Genomic DNA, 24,831 nt, shown 5'->3' with positions numbered 1-24,831 from the left:
AAGTCACCATTAATGAATTCTCAAAAAGTGGATCGTTAATGCCCAGGGCCGGTTTCGGGCAGATGCTCCTGCCTAAACGACATGGACTATTAGGATAATTCCTACGGAGTATATCGGAATAGAGCGATAATTTGCATTGTCTACGTAACGCAACTGCTAGGATATTGCATTGAAAAGTTCTTTCACTTCCTAATATCCTCCACAATTGAAAAGGCTGATCACGCAGTCTTAGATTCTCCCTATATTTGACTAGAATCCTATCAGACTATCTCGCAGACAGCTTGCCAGCATTGACGTCCATAAACAGTGTTTTGCCTTACTTCTTGAACTCATGTGGCTTTTATCACTTGGGTTAGTTGCTTCAGCAGCTGCCCCCATATCAGGAGAGATTCTGCTGTACCAAGATGGCACGAATTCGACCGCTACCCTATCGAGCGGCTGCACGGACGCACTTCACCGGGCATTGGATTGCGATCCGTACATGCAGTCCCTGGCTACGGTCGACTACTACGGGCCAATTGGGAATGACACATTGCAGCAAAGCCTTTGTGATGTCTCCTGTGGCTCATCTTTGGCTTCATACCATAATGAAGTCCAACAGGCGTGCGCTGGCGACCCTGAGCCGTGGGATGGTGTTCCGGCGGTATGGGTAGGCGATATCTTTGGTCAACATATAATCGTACTTGTCTAAAAGATGAGACTACTGGGGAGTTCTGTACAAGTAAGTTTAGCTAGCTGATTAACACATTTATCTGTGCTAAAATGATTTCAGACCAGATCGGGAAGATCCAGGAGACTTTGGGACAGAAAGACACTTCGTTGACTGCGCTTTCCAAAGATCAGCTATGCTCCACATGCGTTCTGGCTTTGATCCAACAAATGCAGAAGACGGCTTATTCAAACTACGATGAGGCGCTTGCTACCGACTGGGCACAGATACAGAAGACCTGTGGCACAGAGGCATTGCCCACGGAGGTGCAACCCCCGGCGACGAACATGACCTCGATCCCGGGAACCGATCAATCCAATCCAGATAACACTACGTGTTTATCAGATCGATACTACACCGTGAAATCAGGAGATAATATCCAAGACATTGCTGAAGCACAAGAGGTCTCCACTGGGGCATTAAGAATCTTGAATGGGATTTTCCCGGACGGGACTAACTTGGCCGTAGATCAAGTCTTGTGAGTTATGCCCCAACAAAAATTACGTTTTCCACTGACAAGGGATACGTATGTTTAGATGCCTTCCGAGAAAATGTTCTATCTACAAAGTCAAGGCCGGTGATACTTGTGCTTCCATTGCATCTGCCCAGGAGATCTCTATCTCAAGCCTAATCAACTACAATCCAACGCTTAACAGGGCATGTTCTAACCTCATCTCCGACAATAACATCTGTGTTGGACCTTCTGGTGCACAATACACCCCAACAAAAATCCCAGGAGCAACTGCCACAAAGACAAACCAGTATGCCACGTCTACAGTGACGCCGAGTGATACCGCCGCGGGTGGAACTACTGACAAATGTGGAAAATATCACAAAATCTCTGCCGGTGACACTTGCGAGCAACTTTCTATCAGATATTCTATCAGTGTCGAGCTTCTCATTGCTATAAATCCTTCAGCGGGCAAAGACTGTTCTGCACTTTCCCCAGGTATCTTATATTGCGTCTTTCCAACTCGGGACTGGAACGCTACAGCAAGCGGCAACACGAGCACTTCGACATATGTCACTGCTCCAGGAGCTACACCGACTGGTTCCACTACCAAGTGTTATGCCTGGTATGTTTCGAATAAGCCACGCCCTCGATTTAGGTACTGATAACCACCCCAGGCACATCATTGAAGATGGAGAAGACTGTACAAGGCTGCAGGCGATTTACGGGGTCTCATTCTCGGAACTGCGTGCTTGGAACCCTCAGATTAACCCAATCTGCTCCAATCTCCTGTCTAATACTGCGTAAGTGTTTCATCTATTTCCCATCTATCTCTTTTCTAACCGATTCCGTCAGATATTGCGTCAAAGGCGATCCCGTGGCTGCACCTACCACGACTTCGGCTGTCCCGACACCCACATCGACCGACACGCCCCCTGGCCCAACACAATCTGGTATTGCAAAAAACTGCAATCGCTGGGTGTTGCAGAAAGAAGGTGAGCACAAATATCCCTATACCTATGACAAACAGGCTAGAATATGATGTTTACAATCTCCAGGAGTATACTGCGCAGACATGGCGAAGAATGCTGGTATCACGCTCGATCAGCTTTACAAGTGGAACCGGGCTCTGAATGGAGATTGTTCTGGACTGTGGCCTAACTATGCCTACTGCATCGGCGTTTCTGAGTAGAAGTAGGTTCGAATACTGCGGGATTACGTAGGTGGATCTTGTGAGCGGAGAGCTCAGCCCCTGTGAATTTATCTTAGTCAAGTTTATAGTCTGTATGAAAGACAGAAAAAAAAGCCTACTAGGGTACGTGCATGGGATTGGTCATGTGACTCTAGCATTGCCTGAGTACATAAACCGCAGTCTCCCCCACTTTGTTTTTCAACCAAACCATCTTTCTTTTCTTCACTCTTTGCCGCTCGTCATGGCCTATCACCTTACCAACGATGATTTGGAGTACTTGGAGTGGGATACAGCACCAGTTCGAGCTGCACGCAATCCTAATCCTGCCGTACTTGAGGCTCTCATGGCATTCTACCAGGACAGGCTCAGTCATTGGGATGAGCTCTCCGAAGAGGATCAGTACGAATTGCAGTTCCTTGCGCCTAACATGGATGTGTCAGGGGCGATATGGGGAAATTACGAATCTCCGCTGACGGCAGCAATTCGGGCTAAATCGCTACGGAACGTGGACCTGCTCCTGAAATCGGGCGCGGACGTTAATGGCATTGCCCATATCGATCTATCAGACTATTCTGTTCGATTCTTACGTGGTCGTGACTCTGTTATCGATGTCACCAGTTTTTCTCTCTGTCCCCCGAGAGCACAACTCCTAGCGACCGCAAAAGCTAAAGGTATCGAGTCCCAAACTGTTCCGTTGACCTCTGCCGAGCTGGATGAACGACGTATTGGATTCCCCCGCTTTTGGACAGAGCCTAATGTTCCGGCCCAAAGATTGCGCATGTCTATTGCTTTAACGTCATTAGAGGTAGCAGCGCAATGCGGGTGCGAGGAAATATTCGACATGTTGCATCAAGCAGGGGCTGAAGATTCCGCATGGCAAGCATCTACAGCCGCCCAGGATAACAATATGCTGGAAGTCCCGAGCGAAGCATCCCTCTCGGCATTGTCGGTTTCATCACCAATACATCAAGCTATCGCTTCTGGTCATCGGGATATGCTCCAGAAGCTCATCCACAACTACAACTACTCCCCGAACTACCGACCCCTGGTGGCTCCTACAGTCGCACTCCCCCCTCTTTCCTTCGCAATTGCCCGATGTGATTTGGAAATACCAGGTGTGCGAGGTTGCATCAGTGATCTACTTGCTCATCCTCGTGTTTTGCCTCATTTGCGAACCCCGGTGTTTGGCGTGCATCCGCTGCACTTCGCCACCGCCAGACACGACCCGGATTTACTAGCTTGGGTTGCGGGCTCTATCCAGGGGGGGCATCTCGCAGCCGGTCAGACAGCCCTAGGCCATACACTGCTCCTGGTGGCGTCGCTTCCGTTAACTGGCAACTACGCTACCCAAGATAAACCAGCCGTTAAGCGCAGTATCCGCTGCGCGCGGACCCTCGATTCGAAATGGCTTCAGCACAGTAGGCCCAGCCCAGAACATGTGCAGACCCGTGCATCAAGGCCACCCTATCACATTCTGCACAAACCCTTCAAGCCCGTCCCTATGACTGAGGCTGAAAACGGTGCTCAACTAGCTACTATCCAGCTGCTTCTGGAATGGGGTGGATTCGATGTTCGGGACCAAGATGTGGATGGAAATACCGCATTGCATTATTTAGCAGCGACGGTCAATGTCAGTCCTGAGACTATAGACTTAGTGCGAGCCATGGATGGCGGGGAGGAAGTCTGGGAAAGTTCTGTGAATTGGTGTGGCTTCTCTCCGAAGCAGCTCATGGACGACACAACGGCGACCGTCACGCAAACCACAACCGTGGCATGTGTGGAGTAGATGAAGAAAAGACAGGCACCCGGAGTTACAGCCTTCGCAACAACTTTTACGCCGACCGCTATGCCACCATACGCTACTGGCCCATGCAACGAAGCGCCTACGGCCTATGGCTCCGCATGCTCCTGCCTCGGCATTTCGCCTACTCCCACGACTGCCTCATCCCCTACAGTCTTTAGCTCTGTCACTGCCACCACAACAGCCACCGTGACTGTGACCACAGCCTGTGAGGGGGGCGGGGGGGGGGGCCTGTGAGACTTAAATTGGCGTTAGTTGCTCTGTGGGCCCTTTTGGCGTCTAACGTTCCAAGGATAAGACCAAGGGCAAGGGTAGGTATGCAAGAAACTAAGGCAAGATATTCACTCTAGGAAGGAAAGTTGTAGATGAAGGAGTTGCTTCACCCAACCGTGATGTCCTCATGATAACCCTCTTCCTGCCTGTCTATCGTTAGTTCCACTCATTCCTTCACAGTTGTTTCTTAACTCATGCTTGTTATTTGCTTATTATTTCGTCACTTGATGTATGAACGCAGGATACTACCCGATCCAAGAGTCATCTTGTGTAGAGTCACGAGTCTACCGTATACCTGGTTTTGTTCCTGCTTTAACAGCTTATATTATTCTTGAGACCAAATTGAACATCTCGCTGTTGCAAACGGGCGGGCTAGAATGATCAAACCTATACTATCCGAACTCCACATATCTGGCAATCCTGCCGATTCAATCATCTTACTGTCCCATTCTTGTCAGTCCTGACTCAGAAAGAAATAAAGGGATTTTCTTGCTCACCTTCAAGCCACAAGGCTGTTCAGAAAAGGCCTCAAGACAAAGATAAAGCCTACAGACAAGAGTATAGGTAGGATAGATGTCTCTACACGACAAGAAATGAAGCATAGAAGCAAATTTCAAACGTCACCGTTTGACTGAATTAGTGGTTTGCAAAAATTTCGTTTTTCTACAATCCGCACGCACTATACTTCCGTTCCCTTCAGGCATACACGTGCGCAATTTGTTGATATTCTAACCATTAGATCTACATTGTACTCTATCGAGCTAATTAACTCTGCAGTCTACTCTACTTAAATGTCTATCTTTTCCTGTCTTCGATCTACTTCATTTATATCTACAACTCTGCCGAGCAGTTCTACTTCCGGCTCTACCTACTCTATCTAAGCAACCCCTCTCCGTAGAAAAGAAAATATTTTGTCTGTCTTAGCTCATATGTGACCGCATGCCAAGTCGGTGTGGCTAGATGATCGGCCTCACATCCCCAAACCAGGCACGAACCATCATAGATCTTGTATCAGTGGCTTGATCGAACTATGATATCATGATCTGCACAACAGCGCTGATCATATCTCGGTGAGCAGCAAGCACAATCCACAAACGCCTACCTATTCCCGGGAAACCCTCGTTTGGGCTCAGGAAAGATACTCTATACGGTGTAGGTACATTCCAAAGCGCTCTAGTCTCGCGAAATCTAACTTCAATAAGTCAGAATAATTATCCCGTTCCCTGGACACCACATATGGTGTGGGTTTTGTCACTGCTTCTCGAGCGCCATTCTGGGTAGCTTTCGGCCTAACATTAGGTAGTGAAATCACCCTGCGTCTGCCCATGGTAGGAACTGAAGCTCGGTTCTATCTGTTCCTCTGATCGAGTCCCAATGCATACGGCTCAAGGTCCAGCCAGTATTATGGTTCATGATTTGAACAGACACAAGACATGAGCATAAACAATTGACCTTTTATTCCATTTTACAGATTATAACTATTATTCTTGTCAACAAATATGTCTCTGCCAGGTGGACGTCATTTAGGGCACAGTCCCGTAAACACCTAATACATACGGAGTAAATGATCAGACCTGTTTACGTCACGGTATGAACGATGGTTATATAGCCACCGTAAACACTCTTACCCTCTATGTTTGATTTGAGTTATCCATTCTTCAACCGCCCCTCCACCTCTTCAGCATGCAATATCATATCACCAAAATCCCTTCGCTGCTCGCCGGCTATGACATCCCCCGTCTTGTCACTGTCGATGAGCACATCAACCCCGTGCAAGGCCTGATCGTACTATGTCGAGTAACAATTACAAGAGACCGGATGAACGCCTTGGAAGACACAAATCCCAGGGACTTCACCACTGTGTCCGACGATGACATCCTACCCGTCATCCTGGGCAAGCGACACGCCATCCGCGGATACAGCGGTGACGTACCGAGCAAGCTATCCCCAGGGGATACCATCGAATTACTCTGCGAGAGTGGATTCGCCGGCGTTCTACAAGGCGGAAATGAAGACTACGGCTGTCCACCAACGTTGACAGCGCTAGGTACTATCCCTGGCGCGGACGGACGACCGCTCACGATTAAAGCCACCGTTCCACCTCTGCCGACCAGCAACGAGATCCCTCGTCTGGCCCCGCTGATTGGGGTCGCGGGTACGTGCATGGAAGTCGGCAAGACGGGAATGGTTCGCCAATTGATCCGTCAGTTGACCGCGAAGGGCCTGCGCGTCGCAGCCTGCAAAGTGACCGGCTCGGCTTCCCCGCGCGATAAGCCCAAGTTGCGACGAGAAGGCGCGGATCCAGTATATGCGGTGCATGACGGTGGGATTCCGTCAACTTGTGGTGATGTTGGTGAGGTGATTACTTCGGCCTTGCGAGTACTAGTGGCAGCAAGTCAAAGTGATCCCGATGTGATCGTTGTGGAGTTTGGAGATGGGATTCTAGGCGGCTATCATGTAAAGGACGTCTTGGCGTGTGAGGCAATTCAGAGGAATATGCTTGCTCTCGCCGTTGCGGTGTCGGATCTTGTTTCAGCTTGGGGTGCCAACGAGCTTCTCGGTCAGATTAGCATGGAGGTTTCTGTTTTCACTGGGGTTTGTGTGAATAGTGAATCTGCGCAGAGGTTCATCGAAAAGGAGATGGGAGTTTTGGCAGAAAGCAATCGGTCTGACCTTCCAAGGACATTGAAACTGATCAAATCGAAGTTTGATGCATGGCAGCCAAATTGATAATACCAGATGCTGGAGGACGTGAAGGAATGTCATGTTATAGTGTGTTGTATTTTGTGGATGTAATCTAAAACGATTTTAATGTGGTCCTAACCTTTGCAACCAGCATTATACACACCTTTCGCGTTCATCTCCACGATGAACCATTGTAAGCAATCGACAACTCCATTTGGTATACTTTGTTACTTGTGGGCAAGTCAGACATTTGCGCTTTCCGTCTCAGTGCTCACCCCTTAAAAGGACCCAGTGGAGCTTCATAGCCCCCAAAACGTTGCATAACTATGTCTGCTGGGCTGACGAAAAGGCTGAATCGTACAAATTCCACTTGTGATTCCAGAACGGATAAAATAGAAGAAAATTTTAACAGATATGGTTCTCACGCGTCACCCCCGGACTTATGTTCGCCACGTCACACTTTCGATTACTGTCATGATGGCCTACCGTTCAAAACCCCTACAGAATTGCTCAACATACTACGCAGTAGGCTGCATAATCTTTAGTGCTAGAACCACTGCTACTCTCAGTTAAATCAATGAACACAATTTCTCCGAAGTACCGGAGTATATCCGAGCTCCATAAATAGGGCTCTACCGCGCTAGTCCATTACGGGAGGGCGTACGTAGCCCTATCCACATATTAGTGGCGATCTATCTCCGAGTGGTGTCGACGGCGAATCTGGACTTGGATATATGCAGAAGGCAGCAATTGAATATATTCCATAAGGGAAACAAAGATTCAACGTTATCAAGAGGAGTCAGGTTGCATATTTTACCATGAACTATGCCGAGATGGGTGATACCATTAAGTTCAAAACTTCAACAACAGTCCGCCAAAGAGACGTACTCCGTAGTCTTTATCAACTATCAAAATCTCGGAGCAGGCAGCAGCAATATTCGGCATTGGCATTTCGTAAGGCGCAACGCAATCTGGGGCTAAGCTTCACTAAATTGAGCCAATCCCCCACAACAGGGCGTTTGACTCCACACGCCTAGTCAGAGGATAGTGCCAAGGCAAGCCAGATAGATGCCTATATCAACTCAGAGCCACACCCAGATAAACTGAATTGATCTTCTGAAGAATCTAACAATCAACATATTCTCAACTCACCATGGGACTATTCTCGCATCATCATCATCATCACCACCCCGAACACCACCAGCCTCAGGGCCCCCCTCCCCCTGGGCCTCAAGGAGGTCCTCACAACCCACAAGGCTGGGGTCAACCCGGCCAGCCTGGACCAGGAGGCCCTGGGGGTCCCGGAGGTCCTTGGAATAATGGCTCAGGGCCCCAGGGACCCCCTGGAGAGCATGCTCCCCCTGGACATCAGGGGCCTCCTGGTTCTTTCGGTCATCCTGGTCCTCATGGCCCTGGCCCTCATGGTGGCCCTCCCGGGGGTCCTCCTGGCGGTCCTGGTGGTCCTGGTCATCATGGCCCTCCCGGCGGCGTAAGTAGCACAAGCTCAACAATTGAGACATACAATAGAAATGGCTAACATTCAATAGCATCACGGAGGATGGTAAACCTCATTATTATTGTGCCATATCGCGAAATTGTCCTGAGAGTCGGATAGAAGGAGGATACCTGTACATGTATATACCACACATTTGCCACTAAGATATTATCCTCGTTCCTTTCTTGGTGTTAATTCAGCCAATTGTATCGTTTCTTGCATAATTCCATGTTCTAACAATGCCAATGGACATGAATGGTAATCAGGCGATTCAGCCGTAGATTTCGGCGACTGGCAAGACCTCGCAAATGGGGTCATCAGCGCAACGGAGCCGTGGAGGAGGAAGAGGGTATATATGACTTGGTCAACCCTACCAGTAGAAAAAATAGCAACAACAACCCCCATTCCATTGCACCAAAAAGAAAATGGCAAAAGGCAAAAACATACAACAGCCGGGATTCGCTGGTGGTCACCCACCCAACTACTAACCGGCCGGCGTGTGGCTTAAGTACGGCTGAGCGGACGGGAAGCCCTGTTCTCCACACCCTGTGGTCGTATGTACTTGTGCATATAAATGAGTGTGTTATATGGTGTTCAAATTGAACGTCGAAGTATATGCCTTGTCCGTTGGTGTCAACAGGGCGGATCAAACCATAGAGAGGTGGTTGCTAGAGCGGCTTTCAGGATCAATAAGGGATCATACTATGGGATAAATGCAAAATTTAAGAACGGAATGCTAATTGCAGGGCCGAAATCTGAAAAGTGCTTTTGTAAATACAGAAAATAAAAGAAAAAGAAAAAGAAAAAGAAGACAACTGTAAGAAATAATTTTTGAATCCTGAATAGTGTCTAACTTCCTGCCTCAGAGCTCAGGCACCCCACAATAGCTGCAGTGCAAACCAGACAAACCTTCTTGGCGCTCAGGCAACGAACGGACCCAAACAATCCCAGATGGGCTACTCGGACTCCATCGATCTGACAGTCCGCCCTTGCGATCATCTCTCAATCTTGCTTTTTTCCCTCGCTCCTGGAAACAGCATCGGACAATCGCCCGACGGTCGGCCTCCAAACCACCCGCCGATCCGATATTCAGCCAGGTATCAGGGACACTTGCCAAACATATATAAAACGGTCAGTCTGCACTAGAAAAGTTAGGTGATAGATCACCACGACACAAAGAGAACAGTCCATCATCATCAACATGTCAACGCCGCATAAAAACATCGTCATCTTGGGAGGCTCGTTCGGTGGGATCTCCGCCGCCCATTATGTTCTCAAACACGTCATCCCTCAATTACCCGACCAGGAAACGCACCAGGTCATCCTGGTCAGCCCTTCAGCAACCGCCATCTGTCGACCCGGCTGTCCTCGCGCCATGATTGCCGACGACTTGATCGCACAGGATAAGTTCTTTATCAACATTCCCAAGTCCTTTGAGCAGTACCCCGGTGAGCATTTTCGCTTTGTGCATGGCACAGCGACGCGCGTCGATCACGACAGTCGAGATGTCACTATCGATCTGGTAGATGGGAATGTAGAGACGATCGACTATCACGCTCTTGTCATTGCAACCGGCGCATCCACCCGTTCGCCACTGATCACCCTACTCCGGGACGACGAATTCCTGCGCCAAAATTGGGCCAGTCTGCGGGGAGCGCTTCCTGCTGCCAAGAGCATCGTCATCGCTGGTGGAGGTCCTACCGGTGTCGAGGTCGCCGGCGAATTGGCCGAGTATTTGAACGGTCGGGCAGGCTGGTTTAGCTGCAAGCTGGAAAATCCAAAAGTCCCAGTCACGGTGGTGACATCGGCCTCACAAATTCTTCCCGACATGACTCCCGGGAATGCGGCAAAGGCCGAGGATTTCCTCGCTCGCGTTGGCGTGACCGTGATCAAGAACACCCGGGTCGAAAGTGTGACGCCAGCCGACGCAGGCACTGAAACTGCAATTGCGACCAAAACGACTGTGTCTCTTGACAATGGGGAGACGCTCGAAGCCGACATTTACATTCCCGCGATGGGAGCAGTACCTAATACAAGCTTCTTGTCTGAATCGCTTCTAGCATCCGACGGCCGTGTCGAAACCAACACATCAACGTTGCGTGTGGATAGAGCCGGTCCGCGGGTCTATGGCATCGGCGACGCCTCGTCGTTTGGGAAACCGTCGGTTCACAATATCACCGAGGCTATTCCCGTCCTTGGCGCCAACATTAAGCGCGATCTTCTTCTCGCTTCGGGAAAGACCGAAACCGAAGTTGGGGGCGACAAGATTTTTAAAGAAGACACCAGGGTATCGCAGCTAGTGCCGATCGGGCAGAACAAGGGCGTTGGTATGGCCTTCGGGTATACTCTGCCCAGCTCGGTGGTGTGGGCAATCAAAGGCCGAGACTACTGGGCATCCATGCTGGTAAAGATATGGACCGGGAAACAGTGGGACTAGGGTGGTTTCTTGTGTAGAATTATGGGGATCTAATGATTAGAGCGTCTGAATAAGTCCACTTTCTGCAGAGATGAGGAATACGGGGTAGCAGAGCGCCACCCGCGGTCGAGCGCGAAACGACCAGGATATACAGCGCCACCATCAAACCATTTCTGCACGCAATAATTCTTGTTATTCTATTATTACCCGACTGCATGATGTCACATAAGCATACAATTTGCTCTGACCTTACTACTATCCACCTGTCTTGTTTACCAACACCTGGCAGGAATACGTCTTCCACCTTTAACTAACTTGACAGATACAATTCCCAAAGTCGACCATGTCAGCAGGATTTCTACAATCGTCACGGACGTCGAAACAGGCAGTCGAGGCACCGGACTTTTACCGGACCTTCTCATCCAATCTCCCAGCCTGCCAAGTCGCGACTAGCCTCCTAGTGACCGCGATATACGACGTCGGCTAGGCACGATAAATTACCCTTGGCATTGCTAGTCCGACCCTGACCAATCCGATCTCAATATCTTTCTCTGCAGCGCAGATGATCAGCGGTCCCGCAGACTGGAGATGATTCTCCGGTGCCTGAGCTACTCGTCTCACTGGCATGGATTCTCCGCTCCCTGTCTCGTCGGACTTGAGTCATTTATCTCGGGCCGATGTTAGGTGTTGATCTTAATCTAGTCATGTATATAAGGGCGTTGAGGTCTTGCCTTGATTATATTGTTCAACAGCAAACCTCAGAGCAATTCTCTACATCAAGAACAGCCTCTCTTCACATTGAAAATGAAGACAGTCAACACCGTCCTCTCCTTGGCCCTTGCCACCACCGTGGCAGGTCACGGATACATGTACATCCCTGACAGCCGCACCAAGCTCGGCAACGAGGTCAGCACCTCTCTTCCCTTTCTATAGCAAAGTTCTAACCATGCTCCAGGCCGGAGTTGACTCCTGCCCCGAATGCGCCATCCTTGAGCCCGTTGAGTCCTGGCCCGATCTCGACGCCGCCCCAATCAGCCGTAGCGGCCCTTGCGGCTACAACGCCCGCGACGGAATCGACTACAACCAACCCACCAGCAACTGGGGCACCTCGACTGTCGCGACGTACAAAGCCGGCGACGAGATCGAAGTGCAGTGGTGTGTCGACCACAACGGCGACCACGGCGGCATGTTCAGCTACCGCATCTGCCAGAACCAAGATATTGTCGACAAGCTGCTCGACCCCGACTACCTGCCGACCGAGGATGAGAAGCAGGAGGCGGAAGACTGCTTCAACGAGGGCCTGTTGAAGTGCACAGACGTCGACGGCCAGGAATGCGGGTACAGTGCGGACTGCGAGGAGGGCGAGGCGTGTTGGCGCAATGACTGGTTCACATGTAATGGGTTCGAGGCCTCGGACAGGCCCAAGTGTCAAGGTGTGGATAACGCGGAGCTGAACTCGTGCTACACCAGCATTGCCGGGGGTTATACGGTGACGAAGAAGGTGAAGATTCCGGACTACGTCTCCAACCATACTCTGCTTTCTTTCAAGTGGAACTCTTGGCAGACTGGACAGATCTATCTGTCCTGCGCAGATGTCGCCATTGAGTAGATCGGGAGGGTTACTTCCCCACAAGTCGCTGGTTTCGCAAGTTGGTGATATCAATTCTCTCTAGCCATATTATCTTGTGAAGCACTATGTGAATACCAAATATCAATCTATACATATGAACCAAACATCCTACTTCCCCAACATCCCACCCAGAACCGTTTTCAACAAACTAAATACCTCCTTCCCGAAATAAGCAATCGTGCCTCTATCCAGGTCCGTGAGAACCACATTCCGCTTTACACACGATCCCTCATGCCTCACCCTCTTCCCATCCAACCTCTCCGATATCCAATTCAACGCGCTCGCCGACCCCGTAATCGCCTCCGTGATATGTCCCCCCACCAGATCCCGATGATACTCAATTGTCGCTCCATCCTCACAATACTTATCAATCAACTCGTCCGTATCCTCGCCCGCACTAATCTCATCCTTGACAGCCTTATACACCAACATCGGCATCCTCGGCGTCCCCCTTACCCCCATCGTTCCAGCCCACCTGAGCACCGACGCCAGCACATCCTCCTCAATCGCGTCCCCGCCACCCTCAAAAAACGAAAAGATATCCTGGCTCCCCGCCCTCTCCGCCGTCTCCTTAACCGTACACGCCCTCGCAATATGATAAAACTCTTCCCTCTTCTCAGGCCGCAAGTTCTCATCCAACCACTCCGTCAAGTTCGGATACGCCTTCCCTAACCCATGGATGCCCTGAAACGCAAGCCCCACGAACGGACTCTCGTGGATGAGTCGGAGCGCGGAACTCACGTTCGCAATCGTCCCGCCTAGCGCGGCGCCCGCAAACTCGAGCTCCGGCGCGTATGAGGGCTGCAACTCGGCGGCCCATCCGCAGGCCAGTGCGCCCCCTGAGTATCCGGCCATCGCGTAGCGGACATCGGGCGAGAGGCCGATCTTTTGGCCTTCGGTGAGGGCGACGCGGACGGAGTCGAGTGTGCTGCGGCCGGATTCGATACCCGCGACGTAGTGGCCGTCGAGGCCTTCGTAGTCGGTTGTGAGGACCCACCAGCCTTGATTGAGGGCTGCGGCTAGCTGTTCCAAAAGGATAGGCTGTTAGTTTGGATGGGTTGAAGGGGATGGAGGGGTTGGGGTCTTACGAGTGGCATGTCACTTGGGGCAGTGCTGTTGATTAACGAGGTTGTTCCGTCCAGCCAAGATCGGTACCGGAGTGTATAAGACGGACTGCAATCCGCGTTGGAGGTGTCGTAGGCGGTTTGATAGGCGAGTAGTTTTGTGGGATGCGAATCATACGGCACCATGAGAGTAGTCACCGCGGCGACTGCATTGTCCAAACTATCTGTCGTCCGATACATATACTGATGGACGGACTCGACCGAGACGTCCACGGGAAGAGTCAGTAGCGATTGAAGCCTGTTAGAGACTTGACGGGTGCGAATTATCTGACCCGGCGCGTAGCTGTCGATGTCGATTGGCTGATCATACCAGGCATCTTGCGATGGAGGAATAGCGTGTTGACAGATTGCGAGTGATATGTGGCCCGCGATGAATGCGAGTATGAGGAGCGTCCACATGGTGCAGTGTGTGAGCACCAGGGCTCAGATGCGACATGGCCCACTGTGAATGTTGGGAGGAGGGGTGTTTGTATTTATTGCAGGAGTGCATTCCTGTTCTTGAAGGATGCCTTGCCCCTGGAATGTGCTTAGAATGTCTAAGGTTTTGGCGTCGGGGAGCTCTAGATCTCCGGGTATATCTTCTGCTTGGCGGATATCTAGGGAATAGGGGTTTTATTGAAGGTTATTGTGTCTCTATTGCGACATAGATATCGTAAGGTCAGTTGTAGTAGCTCAAAATGGCAACCCCTAGCTAGGGCTGCGCTGCGCATGTGCAATGTAATTGTCAGATGCCATCATTGTCAATGCTGTTATGCCCAACAGAAGGTGAATTGTAGGCTGAATATGATGAGCCCTCTTGAATCGCAGCAGAATAATGAGTAAATAATGATTTGTTTCTAAATGCTCATATTCTGTATTCAAGTGCAGGCAGCAGTTATCCATCATCTCTGTTATGCCATCCCGCCATCCCTTGCCTCGGTTCTCTCCTTTCCCACAGCAACCCCTTGCTTCCACAACAGGTGAAAGATGTTGATATCACATTTTATATCACCTTTTGATGCAGACGTGAGCTCCAGAAGTTCCCCTATCGCGTCATGAAAAAGCTTATCTGGGGATATTAATCGATTCAAAACAGGGCAGCATCTCGGAGTGGAGACCTATAACTCTAGCGTGGGGTAGACGCCTGCGCCTTTCCTGACTCCACTGAATAAATATCTGATTCTTCAGGGTTATAACAACGCTGTGGGGTTGCGGGGTATGTGATATTTTAACCCAAAGACCGACAGTTTCAATCCTTACTAAGACCACGCGAAAACAGAGCCATGGAACTTTCAACTGCCGCCCGTTTGCTCCGAGCTAAAAGATTCCGTTACCTAAGGGAATAAATAGCCTCCCCTTGAGTTCTCGGGTTATCCGAACTGGCGATGATCGTCATTCCCCGCGATATTGCGGGGATCGTGAAGCTGATCGGACACCCCGAGGTTATTCCGGTTGCAAATATTTAAGAATTGAATTTGCGGGGTTTCCAGTGCGCGATTCAATGTACACAGGTTAAACCCAAAAAAATGCCTTCAAGTCAATCTTGGTTGACCATTGGAAGTCTTGCGCTCGAGTGCGCTCTTCCAGCGCTGGCATTTCCACAGGCCTCACCCTCACCTAAGGCATCCCATTCCTACTCATCGTTCCAGTATACTCCGGTGACGTCAGATGTTTTTGCGACGCCACTACCTTCCTCGCTTTCTTTCCCAACCCCTTTCGCTCCTCCGTTCCGTGATGCCTCTACGTTGCTACCGGATAACGTCACTACCACGACGTATTCATACAATCCTACGATTACCCATTCCCCGGACGGTCAGTATGGCCAAAGCGCATACGCTGCACTGTGGAAGGATTATTCCTATACCACGTCGCCTCCATTCACAACGACCGCATCCCCGACTCCAGTGGCAAAATCTGAGCTGGTCTTTCCTCCGGCTTTATACAATGCGCCTCCGGACACGGGATACCGATTCCCCAAGGATTTCATCTGGGGCGTCTCAAGCAGCGCATGGCAAATTGAAGGAGCTCTACAGCTCGAAGGTCGTGGACCCGGAAAATTGGATGAACTCGGCAACGTCCTGTCCTCTGAGACCGGCAGTCTCAACGACTCCAACGTAGCAAACATGCACTACTTCCTCTACAAGCAAGACATTGCTCGTCTTGCCGCCATCGGGGTTCCTTACTACTCGTTCTCTATCTCCTGGTCGCGCATCCTGCCCTTCGGTGTGGCCGGATCCCCGATCAACAAACAAGGTCTAGATCACTACGACGACCTCATCAACACCTGTCTTGAGTACGGCGTCACGCCCATCGTCACGCTCAACCACGCCGACATGCCCCCCTCTGTCACTGAGGATGTCGACTCCCTGCGCTCCCACTTTCTCTACTACGCCCAGATCGCAATGACCCGCTACGCCGACCGCGTACCTTACTGGGTAACCTTCAACGAACCCAACATTTCCCCTGGCCTCATGCTTTCCTCCTACGGCGACCTCACGCAGCTTCTCCTCGCACACGCCGACGTCTACAGATGGTACAAAGACACCCTCCGCGGTACCGGCAAGGTCACTCTCAAATTCGCGCACAACCTCGGCGTCCCACAGGACCTCAAAAACGCAACCCACCACGCCGCCGCCACGCGCTACCAGTCCTTCATCCTCGGCATCATGGCCAACCCACTCTTCCTCGGCCAGCAATACCCCGAGGAAACCCTGAACACCAACACCAACGGCACAAACCTCACACCTCTTACAGACGCCCAGATTACACACATACACAGTACCATGGACTTCTGGTCCTTCGACCCCTACACAGCTCAGTTCGTCACTCCCCTCGCAGACGAACAATCATGCGTCACCAACACCTCGCACCCATCCTGGCCCACCTGCGTCTCTCTCACCAACATCCAATCCAACGGCTGGGCCATGGGCCACGCATCCAACGACTACGCATACATCGCGCCGCAGTACGTGCGCCAACAGCTCGGATACATCTGGAACACGTACCGACCGTCCGGGATCCTGATCGCGGAGTACGGATTCAACCCATTCGAGGAAAGTAAGCGGTCCGAGTCGGCGCAGCGATATGACCTCGAGCGAACGCTGTATTATTACGATTTCCTATCCGAGACGATGAAGGCGAGGGAGGAGGATGGAGTGAATGTTATTGGGGCGCTGGCGTGGTCGTTGCAAGATAATAACGAGTTTGGGAGTTATGGGGAACAGTATGGGTTGCAGGGGGTGAATCGGACGGATGGACGCTTTACGAGGTTTTATAAGAGGAGTTTGTTTGATTATGTGGGTTTCTTTCAGAAGTATGTTGAGAGATGGTGAGAGAGTCGGCAGGGTTTTGAAATGATTGAGTAGCACTTCGCTTCTGAAACTTAGAATTGGAAGTTTGCGTAGGGCTCTTCAAATTCCCTTATCACCCTAGTCAACAAAATCGGTCACTACCTCAGCCACCCTGCTCGATCAACCCCTTAGAAAGACGGATTCGCATTAACCAACAACTGCTCGAAATACGCCTACCCCAATACGTCAGCATAAACCCCCATCAGATAACCGGAACAAGAATAGAACCTCAACATACCTGGAACCAAGTCCCCGCCTCAGGCGCCGGCTTCAAAGAATCACTGTATCCGCAATGCGCATCATACCGAGTCGCGGAGCTATCAGACGTCCCGTCACTCTCGCCACCCGGCTTGATCCAGACAAAGGCGTCGGCGAGAGAGTCGCCCGTGTTGGTGGTGAATCGCTCGCCGAAGCCCGTGCCGATAACGTTGCACCAGTCTCCCCAGGCGTTTTGTTTGGTGGGTTGGACGCCGTTGCGGGCTGTTTTGTTTAGATGAGTCAGTGGTTAGTGCTTTTCTCCTTTCTTTGTTTCTGCTATCCTTATTGGGGGGCCTGTGAGACATAGGAGAGATATATTGGGCCTGACTGGAATGAAAGAGGGGGAGGGAAAGAACGCACAAGTATCAATGATAAAATGAGCCGGGAAGCCAGCATTCTGCAAAAGCGGAGCAATCGCATTAATGAATTTCTTCTCGTCGCAAACTGAGTTCCCCTGCGTGTATGAAGGGCAAGTGCCGATGGACCAGGCATTGTAGTTAGCGACGTTAGTAGCCAGGCCACGCAGTGCGGCGGGGGACCCGGCGTCCTTGTACACCGATGCGTAGAGCTGCGCGGCCGGACTGATGTTGGCGGGCCAGCCGAGCCATCCCGCGTGTCCTGGTTTGTTCATGGACTTGGTTAGTTGAGGGATTCATATCTCCAAAGAGGTTGTGGTGTGAGGTCCACAGGGCAGAGAGGACATACCCGCGTCCAGATACATTGCTACATTGGGCAGGTTCAGCTGCTCCAACGCGTAGTCGACACATTCGAGATAGGCGGACTTGGCGTTCGCGCATTTAGGCACGTCCAGGTTTGTTACGAGGTTGGCCAGACTGTCAGGTTCTGGTTTGCGTTAGTTTCAAAGACCCATTTCCCGAATAATTAAGATGGAGTGGGACTTACCGATGACAAGAATGGTATGCACATCAGAATATTTCAGCAGCTGGGCCCGGATAGAATCGATATATGCCTTATAGTTCGCGACGCCGTTCTTGTCGATTGCGTACTCGCCATTACTGGCCAAAGCGGCACAGTCCCGGTCCGGGAGATCGTAAACCACGAAGATACCTGCGATCGGGGGACTGGTGCCGGCGGCGTTCTTCGACTTTATGTCCGCCAGGTGAGTACCCATGGAGGGAACCTTGGCAGCCGTGTCGCTGAATACAATTAGTGAAGTTTCGTTGCAGGTGCGGTGAAAGTGTTACTTACAGCCATACGAACGACGGCACCTTTGCCACAGCACTAGCCTTTGCGACCAAAGAGCCTGTCAGAGAAGGGATAGCCAGGCTCTGCACCTCCGAGGCATAGTAGGAGTTTGCGTAGAGCTGGTATCCGCTGAACGGGTTACAAGATGGCGCAGACGTGATGGTGGCCGAGGTGGTAGTTCTCGTCGTGGTTGATCCTCCTGCGGTGGTAGTAGTAACCCGAGTCGTGGTGCTCAGAGTGGTCGAGGTAGTCAAGGTAGTCGAGGTAGTTGCAGTTGCAGGCACACACTGAGCATAGTCTGGTCTCTGGGTAAGTCTCAATTGCAAAAGGCTTTGGAGGCAGACATACAGGGGTTTTGGGTGCTGCACGCTGCACCTGCGACGCAGCTCGTGGGTCCAGACCAATCAGCTCCGCCACCTGTAATGGTGAGTCAATTTTCGTGAAGAAAAGGAACGCTGGGCTTAAGTTCTCACATTGACCCCAAAGAGTCTGCTGAGCCTGGACGGCTGCAGCGGAGAGCAACACCTGTAATGCAAGACTCGAAGTGTACCGCATTTTGTTTGTGATGGGTTGCACTTCCAATTGCCGGCGTAACTGCGCATTATATAGTAACAAAAGCCATACACGATGCGGAATCGGCTGCCGAACTCCCGGCTTTCCGTGGTTTATTTGGCATGGCCATGAGAATGCTTCTTGCCCATTAGCCATCGTGAGAATAAGCAGGAAAGAGAAGGTCACAAGACGGCTCGTCACTTGCATATCGGCTGTGTGGTGTCCGGAGAGACCACATTGTCTCCGCTCAGAACCGATATGAGTGGCTTTATGTGGCGTTCTGTGCAATGAATGTCGCCTAGTCGGTACATTGAAGCAGTGTAGGTCTAGGCTATGGCACTTTACCCGGAATCATGTCCTGGTAGTGCATCCCCTCCACCTCGACCCTAGCCAAGACATCCAGACCATTCTATCAGTCTAGAAAATGACGATTTCAGGGTCTAAGAATTCGGGCTATTAGCGTCCATAATCATTGACCAGACCTGTTTGCTCCCCGCATGGCGAAATCATACGTTCTCCATGGCCGTGCCTCTTTCGGCAAGGAACTACACCCGGCAGTTGTTGCAGCTGATCGAACTGTCGGTTAAGCTTAATTATGCTGTTGACTCCGCATATCTGCAGGGCTCAATTTTTCAGGTCTCATTTCAGTCTACTTTTGCCGACCGATTCTATTGGTGTGCACGGGTTTTTCTTGCACGGTTCCGCGGGCCGTTCTCCCATGCAATATGAACTAGGGGTTACTCACGGCATTTAGAACCCAATAGACAAAATGCTCGGTCTACTTGTGTGGGGAAGTGATTGTCGGTCCACTAGGACATCCGCGGACGATTTGTTCTGGTCATATTCACCGATGGCTGTCATAATAGTCTATGTACAAATTCAGGCTGTGTCACTATTCTTGTTAGCGAGAGTAATAGTCGTTAACCATTTGTAGATACTCAGTCCTTAGCGCCGAAGCATCGGGGTTTTCGAACGCCATGCTCCAAATGGCTTGTGCTTCGGTCTTTAATGTCTTTCTAGCAGATTCAAGACCTTTCTTTATGTTAGCTCACTTCAATAAAGGAAAAGCAGAAGGAAGAAGTGTGGAACAGAGACAAGAAAGATCGAGAAGTGCAGAAACGAAAAAGAAAAAGAATGAAATATAACTTACCGATATGCTGCGCCTGACCGGATACATGGCATATCTACCCAGCTGTTCCTCCTCCGCCAGATCATTCAGTAGTAAATCAACTTGACCCTTTCGCTTCTTTTCCAAAAAGCTTATAAGCATCGGTATCTTCTCTCTCGGGAATACCTTTGCTTTTGAGCAACAGCCAAACGGCTCCTCGACGACTCCCGGCGACGGCGGCATAAACGAAGCTTTGCCCGACGGAAAGAATAATATGACCAAGGTCGAGTTCAAAACCAAAACCACAATGCATAATGTTTCAATGTTAATCCAGCTCCGCGCTGTCCTCCATCTCTTCCGTGCAAAAAGCGCAGAGCTAGAGAGGAATGCTCCAATTCCAAATATAATCCAGTGTTCATTGTTCCCCCGTACATATTGATTTGCCCATTCGATAGATAGCTCTTTGTTGAAGAGCCACATGTAGAGCCAGTTGCTTCTACCCGAAGAGGAAATTCGCTTTAAAGCTGTCAATGTACGGATGAGCCACCCATCGGCGAGGATAATGTCATCCTCCAACATCGCAACGTACGGTGTTCCCGCTTCGAAGCATGGTTTCAACGCGTAAACATAATCGTAAGCGCCCTTCTCCGAGTATTTCCTTGTTTGTTGCAGACGATATAGGTACGACTGTTCTTTGGTCGACACGTTATACGTATATAGGTTGTCGGCCAAGTTGTGAGCCTATTGTTTGTCCCAGCTTGAATGCGTTGATGCGTTGGCCTCGGCGATAAGAACGGTAAGGTCTAAACCTTGTCCTTCCTGCCTGGTCAGCCCCTGGACTAGGCTCCCTAGTGCAGACTTATTGGATCAGCATGTTACAGTCACGACTGTTGATCGAGCACGTACTTCCAGATATTGGGCATTCCTTCTTTGTACCGAAGTCAATGCCGCACACAGGGCTGGACGAGGACCCGACTTCGTGTCTTCGTCTGTGGTAGGAGTTATTCGTGATTGTAAAAATCATCTATCTCTCTCTTGCGGTGCTCTGAATAAAGCTGTTCGAAAGCATTGTTCTTGTCGTCAAAAAACTACCAGGGTCGCGATAAAAATGCAATTTTCCATACGCGACGCAGCAAATTAAAATACCGAGACAGAAAAGCAATTTCCTGATGAAGGATCGCATGGAGTATAGGCCTGTCAGCGAGTGACCATGAGCCAAAAATATTATGAATGAAAGTGAAAGAATGGGGAGAGTCTCTGCCTCTCACAAGCACTTGTGCTGTCCAGTTCCAGCTACACAGCCTTGCGCGCCAGCAGAGTAACAGCTCAGGAGAACGAGTTGGACCCATGTATCCTGTGGTGGGCAGTTGCAGAGAGCCTCCGACACAGCCCTACTCACGAGCAAGAATTGGAAGCCCATTTCACCAAGACGGTAGGTGGAACACGCTGTAATTTGGATCTGCCTTGACTACCACTTTGCTATCAGCCACTGATATGTCATTGATTTATCGCCCCAGATCCACCCGAATGAAAGATGTAACATCTCATTAAGTAAAACCCAGGCATCTGATGTATGTCTCAGGGACCGGCTTTCTAGCGCCCACGCGCTTTTTTCATTGCTTGGTTGAAAATTGGGATCCACTAAGTCGAATGGTTCGTCCATATCGACATTGATGACGGGGAAACATGTTTAAATCAACCGGTCTTGTCAATGATGACATGTCATTCATGTTTTTCGTTCTAAGAATCCCTATTTGTCTCCGAGGGCTCCTGTCGAGAATTGATCGGACATATTCCCAAGTATTCCTTTAGTAGATCGAATCCTCACTTCACGCTAGCCGGTTCGGTGCCGGAGCAAGGGCCGGATTATACTTGGTGATGCGGGGAGCTGACTGACAACATCAATTCATTATTTGGCTCGATAAACGCGGGGGTTTTCCAACGACAGCGTCTGCTGTAAATCCTGAGATCGGTCAAATAGCAGCATAACTTCAAGCTCGTGACATCATGGTCGGAATCGCGTTTCTCGGGGCTGGGATATTCGCTAAAGAGGGTAAATGAAACCACCTCAAAAGTCACAAATTGACGAGAATAACAAGTATCTACCAGCCCATCTTCCTGCGATAGCCGAGCATAAAGCCGATCTCCTTGCGGTGTATTCGCGCTCAACTCGTTCAGCCGAATCCTTGAAATCTGCAGCCGACGATCTCGGTATTTCAGCCTCCCAAATCGACGTGTACTCCGATGAGGAAGAAGCCCATGGCCGAGGTTTATCGGATCTACTTTCTCGTAGCGACATATCAGCTTGCATCGTTGTTCTGCCCATCCTAGTACAACCCACCGTTGTCCGACGCTGTCTTGAAGCAGGCAAGCATGTACTTTGCGAAAAGCCGATCGCGAAAGACGTGGCAGCCGCTTCCCAGCTTATCCTCGAATACGAGAAGGATTTTCAACAAAAAGGTTTGGTGTTCTCCATCGCGGAGCAATTTCGCTATGACCGTGGCTTCACCCATGTCCGGAATCTCGTCGCGGAAGGAAAAATTGGAAGTCTAAAGCACGTTCACGCACGGGTATGGTCGAACATTCGTCCTGTTAGCAACAAATGGTACGAAACCGAATGGCGCAAGAACCCCGAGTATCAAGGGGGATTTATCCTGGACGGTGGAGTGCATTTTGTCGCTCTGATCCGGTATATCTCGGGCCAAGAAATCGTCAGTACTGCAAGTCTTGTCGCGCAAACCCATTCTCATCTCCCACCTGTGGACACGGTGAATGCGGCTTTAAGGTTCGAGAATGGGACGTTGGGTTCTTTGAGTATTTGTTTCGCATCTGCCAAAAGTAAATTTGAATTCATCTTTGTGGGTGATGAAAAGGTTGTCACAGTCTCTGGGGCAGATGGCGGTTGGCGAATCGTTCTCGAGGATGGAGGAGGTAAGGTTCTGAGTGAGGATGTGATCGATGGGCAAGGCGTCTCAGAAGAAATCAAAGCGTTTCTTCATGCTTCATCACTCGGAAAGGCAGATTCGAAGGCTGGACCGAGGGAAGCTCTTGCTGATCTTGCCGTGATCGAAAGCATTTGTTCTGGAGGTGGGGACGTTTCTGTTGGTCCTTAGTGTAATTAGTCTCCTGAGCTCAATTCCGCTCATCCAGTGGTTTCGAGCTGCTAGATCTTAAGGGCAGACACAAATACAGGCAGGGTGCCACAAGATGGCTTTCGGAGAAACTTCTGTTGTGTACGTTGATTGAAACGGGAGAGGATGGATGATCGGTGACGAAATCTTCGCAAGGTTACCACGGATGCCTCAGGCTTCGTTGGTACTTGCTCTTGCCTTTCCTCTTCTCTGGCCAGCCACGGTTCTCATACCCATGGATTCCGAACACCTCATTGTCACATCCATGAAAGCCCGTATGTCGCCGAGCCTTTCTCTAATGATATGAATAAAGCTATGAATGAGACGATCCAAGGGCATAGGGAATTTTGGTCGTATAATCATTTCGCACCCATGCGTTCATTTTATTCGCAACTGCTTACAGAAAGTCTACTAATAGCTTTCGAGGCCAATGACTCCCCGGATTGCTCATCGTACGTCCTTCGGCCATCGGTACTTGCCAAAGAATTGCCTTACCCCAGGTTCAGTGCGTTCTCCTAGTCACTGGCCTGAGCATATCGCTCTTTCCCATGATTCTAGTTTGTTCCCGACCGAATACCATAGCAAAGTGATGAATCATGAACAAGCATTGCCGGACATTGTTATCGATCGGCTGCTGTGGACCAGCGGGCTTTCATGTGATTACTGAAGCGCGATTTCCGACAAGAAAATACCATATCCAGAGGAACTCAGAGACGAGGGAATATCAAGGCTACAATTGTTCCGTGCTGGGGCTGGGCAGAGGGTTAGACTTGCGCATAGAGAAGGTCAGATTCCTGAATGTGCACGAAGCATTGCAAGATGAACTAATCTCGTGGACTTGGACCCTGTGGTTGTCGCCTTATCCTTCATCTTTTTTGTTTTTATTTTCTTGTCCCAACAATTCTTTGTCGTCCGTCTCCTGGTTGAAGATAATGACCCACCCATACCGTCTTCCTAGATAATATCGTTGCTCCACAATAGCTTCCTTGAGGAACAGGCTCCACCTTCTCCAAACAAGAACGATACTTCACTTGTCGGAGCTTGCTCAAAAGCCTAGGCCGCTTGTCCGTCTTCAAGGCGTTAAAATCTTGAAACACGAGTCCCGGAGCATTCAGGGTTTGATGATCTGATCAATGTTACATTGCTAGGTCGATATTGGGTTCGTCCAGTGGAGCCGAGGACAATAAGCGATCGATCGGCAAGCTGCCTGTCAAATCATCGTGAGGCCAATCTCGAACCCTTCATTAACTCCTGTTTCAACTAGATGGTCGGTTAGCCTGATGTTACCATTCATTACCATTCAACCCCAGTTTTGTATTTCGATTTTCTAATGGCTTCATCATGGGGTCAGTGCGCGACTCAGTCGATTATGAGTACCTATGCCGAATTAACCGTCTACTACCCTCCAGGCAATAGCTATAAATACTGACATATGGCTGCCTTGACGGAACACAAATTATCAGAATTGTTC

The 24,831-nt window shown here is 50.2% G+C and overlaps 10 protein-coding genes across 10 annotated transcripts; 7 read left to right on the top strand and 3 right to left on the bottom strand.

Moving 5' to 3' along the window:
* Positions 1–481: 481 nt before the first annotated feature.
* On the top strand, positions 482–2,352 carry LDX57_011524 (uncharacterized protein; the record flags this gene model as incomplete). Its single annotated transcript, XM_046093268.1, has 6 exons — positions 482–649; positions 778–1,187; positions 1,246–1,785; positions 1,838–1,963; positions 2,016–2,155; positions 2,219–2,352. The coding sequence occupies 6 exons, from the start codon at positions 482–484 to the stop codon at positions 2,350–2,352; spliced, it is 1,518 nt and encodes a 505-aa protein (XP_045949246.1).
* Positions 2,353–2,593: 241 nt separating this feature from the next.
* On the top strand, positions 2,594–4,360 carry LDX57_011523 (uncharacterized protein; the record flags this gene model as incomplete). The annotated part of the gene is made up of 1 exon (XM_046093267.1): positions 2,594–4,360. The coding sequence occupies one exon, from the start codon at positions 2,594–2,596 to the stop codon at positions 4,136–4,138; it is 1,545 nt and encodes a 514-aa protein (XP_045949245.1). The 3' UTR covers positions 4,139–4,360.
* Positions 4,361–6,109: 1,749 nt separating this feature from the next.
* Positions 6,110–7,156, top strand: LDX57_011522 (uncharacterized protein; the record flags this gene model as incomplete). Its single annotated transcript, XM_046093266.1, has 1 exon — positions 6,110–7,156. The coding sequence occupies one exon, from the start codon at positions 6,110–6,112 to the stop codon at positions 7,154–7,156; it is 1,047 nt and encodes a 348-aa protein (XP_045949244.1).
* A 1,103-nt stretch (positions 7,157–8,259) lies between these two features.
* Positions 8,260–8,631, bottom strand: LDX57_011521 (uncharacterized protein; the record flags this gene model as incomplete). Its single annotated transcript, XM_046093265.1, has 1 exon — positions 8,260–8,631. One exon carries the CDS (start codon positions 8,629–8,631, stop codon positions 8,260–8,262), a length of 372 nt encoding a protein of 123 aa, XP_045949243.1.
* Positions 8,632–9,807: 1,176 nt separating this feature from the next.
* On the top strand, positions 9,808–11,043 carry LDX57_011520 (NAD(P)/FAD-dependent oxidoreductase; the record flags this gene model as incomplete). Its single annotated transcript, XM_046093264.1, has 1 exon — positions 9,808–11,043. The coding sequence occupies one exon, from the start codon at positions 9,808–9,810 to the stop codon at positions 11,041–11,043; it is 1,236 nt and encodes a 411-aa protein (XP_045949242.1).
* Positions 11,044–11,826: 783 nt separating this feature from the next.
* On the top strand, positions 11,827–12,631 carry LDX57_011519 (uncharacterized protein; the record flags this gene model as incomplete). The annotated part of the gene is made up of 2 exons (XM_046093263.1): positions 11,827–11,928; positions 11,978–12,631. The coding sequence occupies 2 exons, from the start codon at positions 11,827–11,829 to the stop codon at positions 12,629–12,631; spliced, it is 756 nt and encodes a 251-aa protein (XP_045949241.1).
* Positions 12,632–12,760: 129 nt separating this feature from the next.
* On the bottom strand, positions 12,761–14,494 carry LDX57_011518 (uncharacterized protein; the record flags this gene model as incomplete). The annotated part of the gene is made up of 2 exons (XM_046093262.1): positions 13,741–14,494; positions 12,761–13,675 (listed from the first exon to the last, which is right to left on the bottom strand). The coding sequence occupies exons 1-2, from the start codon at positions 14,173–14,175 to the stop codon at positions 12,761–12,763; spliced, it is 1,350 nt and encodes a 449-aa protein (XP_045949240.1). The 5' UTR covers positions 14,176–14,494.
* A 787-nt stretch (positions 14,495–15,281) lies between these two features.
* Positions 15,282–17,087, top strand: LDX57_011517 (uncharacterized protein; the record flags this gene model as incomplete). The annotated part of the gene is made up of 1 exon (XM_046093261.1): positions 15,282–17,087. The coding sequence occupies one exon, from the start codon at positions 15,282–15,284 to the stop codon at positions 17,085–17,087; it is 1,806 nt and encodes a 601-aa protein (XP_045949239.1).
* Positions 17,088–17,233: 146 nt separating this feature from the next.
* cbhC (putative cellobiohydrolase) lies at positions 17,234–19,124 on the bottom strand (the record flags this gene model as incomplete). The annotated part of the gene is made up of 8 exons (XM_046093260.1): positions 17,234–17,278; positions 17,344–17,585; positions 17,724–17,981; positions 18,069–18,206; positions 18,267–18,520; positions 18,573–18,867; positions 18,918–18,986; positions 19,043–19,124. 8 exons carry the CDS (start codon positions 19,122–19,124, stop codon positions 17,234–17,236), a joined length of 1,383 nt encoding a protein of 460 aa, XP_045949238.1.
* A 3,112-nt stretch (positions 19,125–22,236) lies between these two features.
* Positions 22,237–23,342, top strand: LDX57_011515 (Gfo/Idh/MocA family protein; the record flags this gene model as incomplete). The annotated part of the gene is made up of 2 exons (XM_046093259.1): positions 22,237–22,282; positions 22,339–23,342. The coding sequence occupies 2 exons, from the start codon at positions 22,237–22,239 to the stop codon at positions 23,340–23,342; spliced, it is 1,050 nt and encodes a 349-aa protein (XP_045949237.1).
* Positions 23,343–24,831: the final 1,489 nt, after the last annotated feature.

The sequence above is a fragment of the Aspergillus melleus genome (genome assembly GCF_016097325.1).
Source record: "Aspergillus melleus strain CBS 546.65 chromosome Unknown contig7, whole genome shotgun sequence".
NCBI lineage: Eukaryota > Fungi > Ascomycota > Eurotiomycetes > Eurotiales > Aspergillaceae > Aspergillus > Aspergillus melleus.
Note: the sequence above shows the minus strand (reverse complement) of the source record. Positions and strands in the feature narration are given on the sequence as shown.